The 10,996-nt window shown below is 45.6% G+C and overlaps 1 protein-coding gene across 1 annotated transcript in view; it reads right to left on the bottom strand.

Annotated features, from left to right (window-relative positions):
* Positions 1-2,627: 2,627 nt before the first annotated feature.
* Positions 2,628-10,996, bottom strand: part of WNT11 (Wnt family member 11) — a 28,671-nt gene continuing 20,302 nt past the window's right edge. Inside the window, exon 6 of the mRNA XM_055802467.1 lies at positions 2,628-4,010. Coding sequence (XP_055658442.1) covers positions 3,836-4,010 — 175 coding nt within the window. The 3' untranslated portion in view covers positions 2,628-3,835. The remainder of the gene's footprint in view (positions 4,011-10,996) is intronic.

Raw genomic sequence — 10,996 nt, 5'->3', positions numbered from 1 at the left:
TCGCAGATATTTTTTCAAATTAATAAATACTACAAAGCCACTGGCATAATACTTTTCAAGAGTGTGCCCTTTTCCTTCAGGGGTAATAGTGTAATATTTTGAAATAATAGTATTTATGGGAATATATCAGCTGTATTTTCCCAGCTAGTGTAAATCAACAGAGCTGTGTAGTAGGACATGGAGCTGGGCCAAATTATACCAGCTGTTAGGATCTGGTAGGGCATGACATAAGAGAGGGAACTGTAGCATCACCTGACAGAGACATTCACAGTAATTAAAGCCATTTCATTCAGAAGCTGAAAGACCTCAGTGTTTCAGAGCAAAGCCTTGAAAACTGGTTGCTGAGGGGCTAGGAGAGGGAAGGAGACTGGTACATTAAGGTCTTGCCCTGCCATTAGGGATATACTCTCCTTGCAAAACTGGTTTGTAACAAACATTTCCCAAATAACTTTCAGACCACACATGCGCACAAAATAATTTGGCAACTACATTTTGGAGTCCTGTTGCACCAAGAAGTGCAGCTGAGAGCAAGGACTTCTCTCTTCTGACCTCTTGCTGCTGATGCTAGGAGGAAAGCATCAGAGCCAGGTGCAAAGAGCAAGATGCACCATGAGATGTTCCACCGGTATGGTCCCGTGTTATAGACTTTCTTTTTATTCTTATTTGCATTAAAAGGGAAAGAAAAAGGAAAGTGCTGTCTCCCACTCATAGAAAGCCATTTTCTGAAAAATGAGAGAATGCCAGAGCATCAGGAGGGAGATGACACTAATTAGCTGAATGAAGCAGGGCTGTGTAACAAGAGAAGCTGCAGTTTACTGGACCTTGTCCTGTGCATGATTCTCATCATATGGCAACCACCCTGGGCACATTGCTAACACAGGCTGCAGCTGCTCCAGAGAAGAAAAGGTCCCGGAAACTTTGGAGTTACGGTAAAAGTGGTGTAATTGTTAATTCACAGACCAACAGCCTAGGACATGGGCTGGGGCCACACAGGCTCTTAGCTCAAAGAAACAAAATTAAAATGAAGCCCGTGGAGGATTATCTAGAGAAGTCAGCAGAGATTTTGAGCCTGGACACCCCAAACTGCAAACCTCCCAACACTGCAGCCATTTCAGTTCAGCATCTTCAGTAACAGACAACTGTGGGCAGAGGCAGGCACAAAGCGTGAGGTACCACCATGGCTAAAGGTCTGCTGAGGGGTCATTTCGCACCTGATGGACCTGCAGATGCCTGGTGGGCTTACTCACATCTTTTCATGCTCTACAAAGTTATGGTTTCTTCTGACATGAGAAAACCAGCTGAGGAACACAGGTCTGACACTGGAGGAGTGAAATGCAGCTGAAAACAATGTGCATATAGAGCATTTCTTCTATCTCACTATTTTTTCGCCAAGCAGAAAGACTCAAGACATCAGCAAGGGAGCAAGAAAAAGAGTCATTACAGAATAGCATTGAAATGTTCACATTTTTCTTCAGTCAGAACATCCCTGCCTTGTGGGCTTCATCAGAAACTGGAAATAAAAATCCTTAAAAGAATGAACGTAGAGCACTTCTTTACATATCAAACGAAGCCAAATTCTGGCTTTGGAGAGCAATGGGATTTGTGCCACCAGCCTGTCTGCATGTCAGCCTAAAGACACCCACCACTCATCACACTGCACTGTGGAGACGTTTTAGTCCACCAGCTTTTATGGGGTGACAATAACGCAAACCACTGACAAACTACCAAAGGCCTCTTTTTGCATGCTTGTGGCTAGGGGAGGGAAAAAGGTAAGGAGACCAAACCCATTACAGCAAAGCAAGTAGCTGAGGAGAACAAAACTTCTCTAATTTTGCTCTAAAGCCCATGACACTTCTCTCCTCCAGCTCCTCAGGACTGCTCAGAGACATGGCAGAGGCAGTTGCCTCCTAAAGAGCGGCTGGGTGGGGAAAAAAAGGGATTTGGAGGAAGACTGCGGTCTTCCGCATATGTGGATGTATTTCCCCCTAGGAAAGTGCTGCTGTCCCCCTACATTTGTGCAGGAGTGATCTTCTGGCTGCTTACAGCACTTTGCTTGGGGAATGGGGTGCCCAAAAATGATCTGAAGGACCTCACAGGCTCTGCTGCCTTCTGCTCCTGGTGCAGACATCTTTCTCCAACATCACCTTTCCTAGCGGGGACATTGAGCTGGATGCCCAAGGCAAAAGAAAAAAGGAACGGAATGTAACCTAAGCTAAAAACTCCCTTGCACAGCAACTTCTCTCCACATGCAGGAGCGGGGAGCAAACCACCCATGAGAGGTATTAGTCACGTTTGTCATTAAGCTCCTTGGGGGCACTGGGATATTTTACCGATGAGAGTGATCACTGATATAAAAAGCAAAACAAGAATGGTAACTCTTCCTTTCTCCAAGTGCTCTGTTTCGTTGTCTTGACTGTATCTTGGCTAATTATGCTCAAAATGAAGAGACTGGGGAGACAGGGAATAAAGGAACTTATCTATCCCACGCCAGCGAGTGCCTCGAGCCATGCTCTCCTCCCGTCCTTGGGAAGAAAACCAGGGTTGCTTTCCAAGTAGGAGAGTGAAACATAATAATCTAACATTTTGCTGTTGCACCAGTAACTTCAGCATTTATTTCATAATATTGTTAATGCTTGTTTATAATATATAGATATATTTATGTAGGAAGTAGAGTAGATGAAAGCTTGAGATATAAATATTTCTGTACGTCCGCATACAAGAGAAAGTATGTACAGCCACAGATAGTGGTTCTCTGCTGAGTCAGGGCAGGGCCACGTGAAGGACTGACACATTCCCATTCCCTTCTGCTGGGAATAGCTGCTGCCCTGCATGGCTGCACTACCTGCAGCCGGGACTGGACCTGCGCCGCTCTCTGCAGTTGCTTGGGGCTGCATCAACGGTTTTACCGGGGTAAAAGAGGCAGCGGCATATTTCCCTAAGGACTCGATGGCCCAATGTGGTAGAACACTGGTGACTAAGGGCATCACCCCCAAACAGCAAGAGAGAAAGAGAGCAGGAGCTGTTTGGGTTTTTTATACTTTCCTACTGGATTTTGACTTCACTTTGTTATTTTATCCTAACGGCTCCACTACTATCTCATTGACCCCATAAAGTCCTCCTCAGGGTACCCTGTTCTCACTGCCTTCAGGATCTCAGGGGACATTTTGCACAGCTGAATTTGAAACCCCATCGAGCCTGGACAAATCAAGGACAGCTGCAGCAGTAACTTCAAAGTCGCAGACCTGCATAAAAGAAAGGTTAAAATGAGTTGTTCATTTCAGGTGATTGACCTGAAATCTTTCCACCTTTACCATCCGAAGTAGATGCTTCCCTGCCAAAAATTAAGTCTTTGGCAACCAAGGCAGTTATTGCTGGAAAGTTGTAGCATTTTTCCTTCTGGGAAAGTCTTTTATTGCAGACTCAGTACCTGTGCTAGAAGGCATGGGCAGGTGTGAGCCTTAGTTATTTTCAAACAAGAGTTGCTTTTCTTCCCAGGGAAAAGTTTCTACTTTTGTTTCTCAAAATACTAAGGCACTTGATGGCTGGACGTCATTGGCAACTATAGGAAATATTTTGGAAGAAGATACCATCCCAAATGAGTTTTTGTCTTCTCAGAGAGCATTTTATTCGTGGGGAAACATTTGTGGGTTGTTGGTGGGGTTTTTTAAGGATCTTATTTTTACTGGTGTGATTGCTTTTTTTCCCTCCTACCATCTTTCTTCCAGTCCATGTCTTTACAAGATAAATGACTTCTAGTCAGGGAAAGTTTTCTCTTCTCTGAATAGTGCTAGGGTGCCACTGGCGTCTCAGCTCCCGGGTGGAGAGAGGAGGGTTTTCATTTGCACACATATCTCTCAACAGTCCTCTCGCACTTTTTACAGGTCACGTAGCAGCACCAGTGGTACTTGCAGTGGCATCGCTCCACTACTTTGTCCATGTAGGGGTTGTAGCCTCTGCCACAGCACATCAAGTCACAGCTGTCGCTCCCGTTGGAGGTCTTGTTGCATTGCCTGGAAGAAAGAAAATGCAGTGAGCAAATGCAGATCCCTGCAAGGCTTTCCAAACCCGCCTTGTGGTGGTGCTGGGCCCTGACAGCTCAGCAAGGTGCTGAGGAAGCCCGTGCGGTTGCATATCAGCTGCAGCAAGCACATGGCAAGGGTGAGCACCCCACCAAGCAGCCCTCTGCACCTCCAAGGGAGGCAGGGAGAGCCCCAGGGCTGCGCTCGCATCACCTGCTCTGATGCCCAGGACTGCACTTTCATCACCTGCTGTGACAGTCAAAATAACATTGAATTCCTGTTCTAACTCTCAGTTCAGGCTCAGCGTCATTCATGCTGCCTGTGAGGAAGGGCAGGCAGGACCAAGTTGCTGTACAGGAAGAGAAGCAAAGCTGTCATGATAACTCCACCAAAATTCATAGTCCCTAGCAATCTGTGTTCCTAGACAGGCTCCAAAGCTGTCTGAAAGGAGGTGGAAGAAGATGATACCCTAAAGAACAAACACCGGTGTTTGTCCAATGCTACCTAACCTGAAAAGGATGGAGAAGGAACCCTGCAGCCACAAAGTATTTGCACAGGCTCCATGCCAATGATCCTGGGCTGGGAAAGTGCAGAGCAGACTGTTACAGCCACTGTCCAGCCCTGACCCTATCAGGGAAATCATGACCGATGCTAGTAGGGCCGGACTGCACTTTTCCTGTGCCCGAGTGTCACCCAGCAGGGCATGAGCAGCCGGGGAGATGGCCCTGTAACACCCCGAGTCCTGACCCAGGAGCAGGCAGCACGGCAGGAGCACAGTGTAGGATGACAAGTCGTCAAATATCACACAGACTGCCATTGCTTGTTTTGCTTCTGCTTTTCTGCTAATTAAAGCCAGACTTGTCAGGATAAGTTGTCCATTGTCTTGGGATCCCTTGCTTTGTCCACTTGCAAGTGGCTGCCTTGAGGTTTTCAGAAGTAACTCATGAATTGGGGAATCTGTCTCATTGATCCATTGATCACGGATCCACAGCCATTCTCAAAAAACAGCAATCTCATTCTCCTAAAATACTCCAAGCTGGGTCACTGGACATGAGAGCACGACAAACATTGACTTTTGGATGAGATGAGTCATGCCCTAGAGATGCTGTTTCTCCAGGGGCTGTACAGATGTTTGGTCAGATGCTTGGCTAGACACTAGCACTGTAGGATAACAGATCTCATTATGCATCCAACAGTGTGGGGCTGTGAACTTGATGGAGTCTTGAAGCTACTGTAAGAAAGGTGGTTTGGAGAGTGGGGCAATTGCTGATATCTCTCCTAAATCTTATTCTGCATGGCTATTTTGGACAGAAACACTCTAAGGCTGGTTTGGGACAGGGAAAGGAGAGAGGAGCATGAGTCGGACCCTTGAGCTGAGCACTCCATTAATAGATGAAAACAAATCCATGAGATTTATAGGAATTCCTCATGAGGTAATGTTTTAGGAGAAGTTACTGGATTAATGAGGTGTTGAGATTTTGTTCTTGTTCTTCCTTTATTTTTTTCTGACTCAGGCGGGCCTCCTGTTTGTTATTTCTGACTCGCATTCCTCTCCAGGTTCAGTGTTTAAAGGCCCCCCCCCCCCCCCGCTCCCCCTCATTCAGGAGTGTGTGTAAATATTTACAAACGTTTGAAAGCCCCTACCAAAGCTGAAGTCTGCAGCCACACTGAGCGTGTTTGCCTAACGCTGAACCAAAGGTGTTGTTACTGCCCCTGTGAGCCGGGGCCCCTCCGCCAGGAAACCTCCGAATGACTCCTCATAAATGTATTAGTAAATGCATTAAATATTTGGAGCAAAGGTTCAAATATAGGCGTGTTGACATTAGAAGAGGGGAGGGTATTTGACAGCCTTACTCAGCTTTACCAGTGGATGTAAAGGTTGTTGCCCGGAGGTTCACCTAGGGAGGATGGGGAGTTTGCAGAAGCATGGTGATGGATGTGCAGTGCATCCGTGCCACCTTGTGCTGACAGCTCATTAAAATGGCCAAGCAAATGAATAGGGGTCCACTCTGACTCCAGTTCACCATTGATGACATTCACTCCCCAAACGTACAAAGCACCCGACAGTCAAATTTGCCCCATTCAAACAGAGAGCAAAACTCTTCTGCCTGCTGTATTGAGACCTGGGAATCTCCCTTTCCTTGTACCCACTCCTGTGGCCTGCAAAACAAAAGTGGATCTGCTAGGAGATATATATTTCCATAGCTGTCCCTGTCCCACTCAGCCTGAAATAAAGGAATAAAATGAAATCATATTAAAAGTAAGTCCCCAAGCTCCCCTCAGTTTTAGATAAAGGAACAGGGGCATTCTGAATGGAGGGGTTGAATAGCTAAAACAAAGCTTTTGACCCCATCCTGAACCTAAATGGGCTTCTAGAAAACTTTCCTGAGAAGGCCACTAACCAGAGATTCTGATTTCTGTTTTAAAGCATAGGTTTGGATTAATTATCTTTTTTTCTCTTTAAACAAGCTGAAACAGAGGTAGTTTCTCAGCTGTATCTATTCATATAAAAAGCAAGTGGGTGAAGACAAAGGAGCCCAAAGACTTGTTTACCCACAGAAGCTGCCCTGAGCATCTGCTTTCAGAGCCCATGGATGCAATCTCACCAGGCTCCCCGCTGATGGGTTAAGTTCAATCTCATTTGTTTTGGGCCTGGTCCAGCACGATTCCAGCAACTCAGAGAAATGCCCTCCTCCTGAGCCTCAGAGAGAAAATACGAAGGCAGGCGATTGCATCTTAACACAACACCGTAACCTCTAGAAGCACTTGGAAGACGGGTGAAAAATGATGCTTCAGTGGTAATCCCAGCCAAGGTCCTGGCTCAGGAACAGGCTTTCACATTGTCACAGCACTTTTTCCTTCTTTATGCAAGAAGGGAGGAGGCCAACCCTGCTGACTGGTCAAATCCCACTCAATATCCCTGTCCAAAATCTCCCTTTTCCAGCTCTCATTTGCTGAAACACTGTGGTACATCACACAGCCTCATCATGGGGGTGGCTCCTCAGCAGAGATGGTGAAGGACATCCCAGCACTTCTAAGAGTCTTCCCCCAGATGTAGAGGTTAAGCTCACAGTTACTTCCTAGGGGATTTTAATTTTGAAAGCTATAGCGAGATGTCACGCTTAATTTCACTGTGGATCTTAGTTCACCTCTGTCCCATCAGCAGATGATCATTTTGATTGCCCACCTGGCATCCAAGAACCAAACTGAGGCCCACTCTGCACCGTGTCACCTACAGAAATGACACATGATGACAGGGGTGGGCCAGATGTCCATTGGGACCTCACTCCATCACTCCTATTGATAAGTGGAAGATGCTATGAGCGCATAAGAAAAGACATTCTGGGTCACAGCAGCTGCCTGCCTGGCCCAGTACATCTCCCAATGACTGTGGGAGATGCTGTTCAGGGAGGAAAACACAAATCTGGACACTTTCTGTAGTCCTTTTCCTCATACACCACCAGCACCTGAGCTGTTGCATTAGGTATAACAGAAGGTATGTTCCTGCCTAGACATCTCAGTAACCCCTCGTGGGCATCTTGGCCATGCATTTGTCTCATCCCTTTCTGACCTCAGGGAAAGCAGCTGCCCCCATGAACTCCAGCAGCCACAAGTCCCAGAAGACAGGACTGCTGTGAAAAGAAATAATTTAATTTTTCTCTTTTAAATCAAATTTCTATTAATTTCTTTAGTGCCCCTTGCTCCAGTAATGTCAAGTCATACAGCAGTATATAAAAGAAAGAGAAAAATAATTCAAAGCCCCCAGGGGGTATGTAACACAGTGGACATTGCTAAAAATACATCAAAGTGCATAGCTTCATATAAGATTTTGAGGGCAGAATCTTAACTGCTTTTAAATTGCTTTCTCATCCACAAGGAACGTCTAGAGGCTGACACTGAACAACTGTACGAAGGAGAGTTATCAATAGTACATGTCAGCAAGGAGATGTCAAGGGAGATCCTGGAACCAGCCTGTATTTTCATTCAGGAGGAGTAGAGAGGAAGCTTAAAAATTTGGGATAACACTGGGGCAAAGGAGCTGAGAGCATTTTGGAGAGTGGATTAAAATGCAAAGTAAGCAACACACTTCGAGAAAAATCCAGATTAATGTGGGAATGTTCCCCAGAGAGTCAGATGAGCAGTTCAGAAAGTAGAGAATTATGAAGGAACTGATTCAGAGAAGTTTGTAAGAAGAGGTGTCTTCCCATCTATAAAAGATTATTGCAAAAAGGAGAGAGAAGAAATGAGGAAGGAGGACAAGAAATTATTAGTTTGATTTTAGATTAAGAAAAACGTAACTTTGAGAATAGTAAAACCCTGGAACAGGTTGTTTAGGGAAACTGTTTTGAAGGCCAGAGTAGACAAGTATCTTCAATAACAGTCTAGGTGGTCTCCGTGGAGTTTTGCTCCTAAAAAGATCAGGCTCTGTGGAAAGTCATTCCCAGCCCTGATACTCCCTAGCTCCAACACTGTTTTGATGCAGAGGGACTAAAGGCACTTAGGAGGGCTGGCTGCAGGTTTTTATCCCCTGAAGTCACTACCCACTGCACTTCTACTGTGTGAAATTACTCTTTCCACCAATAAATTTATTATTCACAAATCTGTTCAGGAAACTTTACGGTCAAATCCAGGTCTCTCAATGTGGGAAGGATTCAAACTTCCCCAGGGGTTAACTGAGAAAAAGTCCAAAGAAGCACAGCTTGCCCAGCTACCAAAATGGGCACCAGCTATGAGCACATTGCCCTGGCAAAGTAGAAATAGCATGGCAGGTGAGAGGAACAGAAAGCTACCATTTTTCTGACTTTCCACCAGTCCCATTCTGGGACACTCACAGAAGAACTATTTGCTATTTGTTGTTCATCATTCGTTGGATCCCATGAAAAAAAGGTGGCACACCTGATAACAGCTCCAAAAATTACTAAATCATCATACACACAATAACCTACTCAAAGCCAAAGTTCATCATGTCGCTTCTCGTGCCCTCACTGAGTGATGGAAACTAAAAGAGGCTGAACAAAAACCAAGCACCAAATGTTGTTGTCTACCCATAAGTACCACTCCTCCCTACCTAAACACGAGTGCTTCTGCTAAGAAATTTTGTTGTCCACATAATCACGCAATGACAAGCATATTTTCAGGGTGACAGGAAACAAGTGGTATCAAGGGCTGCCACTGAACACTGAGAACCACTACACCCTTTCTCTGCAGCACTTAATCAGCCCTGCTATTGGGACCACCAAGATGCCAAAGAGGTGACCACCAGCTATTAAGTTGTGGATGCCTCGTCCTTGGAAGTGTTCAAGGCCAGGTTGGACGGGGCTGTAAGCAGCCTCATCTAGTGGCAGGTGTCCCTGCCCATGGCAGGGGGGTGGAACAAGATGATATTTAAGGTCCCTTCCAACCCAAACCATTCTGTGCTTGTGTCTAAGTTTTTGCAGTCACCACCAAGCAACAGTGGCATGCTCACCTGATTTCATGCATGTGTTTATCCAAGAAAACACACCAGCCTAAGACACCTTGGGAGACAATTAAGACTAATATTTTATGTTGCAGAAAAGAACGAATGCTTGGGAAGGAGCAACCATCGAAGAATGTCCCCATTCGGTGCCAAAGTGAGTCTGCTCAGGGGCTGTGGCTGAGCAGCCCAGCTTAGCTGCGGTGCAACACTGCAGCCCCATTTCTGCAGTGTTAAGAGAGCTCCTTCCCATCTTCAGCAGGGAGGGAGCAGCATTCACTTGGTCCCAAGGCTGCTCTGGGAAAGATCATAATAAACAGCTCAGTTATCTCTGCAAGGCTTCAGGGGCTGGAGGCTTTTGCACGCATGGCAGAATATCCCTTTCCTCGGATTCCTTAAGGGACCTTAAACAGCCTTTGAAATATGATACATTGCACCCTGCTGATAAAGAAGGTTAATACTTTTGCTTCTTTTCTCACAAGAGATCTCAATTTTATAATCTGCTATTATTTATCATTTACTCAAAGTTGATAAGAAATTTTTCAGGCAGGAGAAACTGAACTACCTTGTTAAAAAATGAGATATAGGGTGCTTTTGCCCATGACAGCTCTGGAACGGGAACATGTAAATTTTTTCCCAGTGGTTAACTTCTTGTATAGAAAGTTGTACGATCTGCTTGCTGCTCCACAGATCAGCTTCTTTAAATTTTTCTCCAGACCATTTTTTATTGGCTATGAAAGCGTGATGGTGGCATATCAGCACATGGAGTTTGGCTGGAGTCGATGAGGGCTGCGGCTGCAGCCAGCCAGTTTGCAGAAGCCTTGGACACCAGCTGCAAAACTCAGCTCCTTAATCAGATTTTGAGCACTTCAAAGAGGCTTTGAATCTCAGGTTTGGGTTCAGCTCCCTGACTTTGAAATCTGGATACACCCCAAGTGCTTGGAGGCATGCAGATTTCCAAACCATTTCTAATTTCAACAAACCAGGAAAGGCCAAGGTGTCTTAGAAAACATTTCAGGCTTGTTCCGAAGAAGGCTTTGAAATCCTTTCAGCAAAGAGCTCTGAAAAGCTTCTGAGTAAGCGGGTGCACATTTTCTGCATGGATTTTCACACAGTTCCACTACAAGGTAATTCAATTTCCTGCCTGAAAAAGAAACAATAAGTCCACATAACGCGAGGGATAATTGGAGAGATGGAAGCCACCAATTAGATTATCCCTTCCACCCACCTGCCGATGCAGGATTGTTCCCTACAGCATATGCTGAAACCCAGTATGTCCAAGGTCTTGCAACTTAGCCATCACCCTCTGTCCTGCTTCCAGCGTGCTCTGAGCAAGAATCAGACCTGGGGGAGAGGGCGGGGGGAAAGGCCTTTTTCTCCATATGATGCAAGACTACTCATTTTTTGTAACAAAAATGCAGCAATCTGAATTTTTAAATTCAGTAACAGGAAAAGGGGCTGTTAATGGGGTCTCCTTCCCTCCGGAGGCAGAAAGTGGGGCTGGAAAGCTGCTGGAGATGCC

This window comes from Falco peregrinus, chromosome 4 (genome assembly GCF_023634155.1).
Source record: "Falco peregrinus isolate bFalPer1 chromosome 4, bFalPer1.pri, whole genome shotgun sequence".
In the NCBI taxonomy this organism is placed as follows: domain Eukaryota; kingdom Metazoa; phylum Chordata; class Aves; order Falconiformes; family Falconidae; genus Falco; species Falco peregrinus.
Note: the sequence above shows the minus strand (reverse complement) of the source record. Positions and strands in the feature narration are given on the sequence as shown.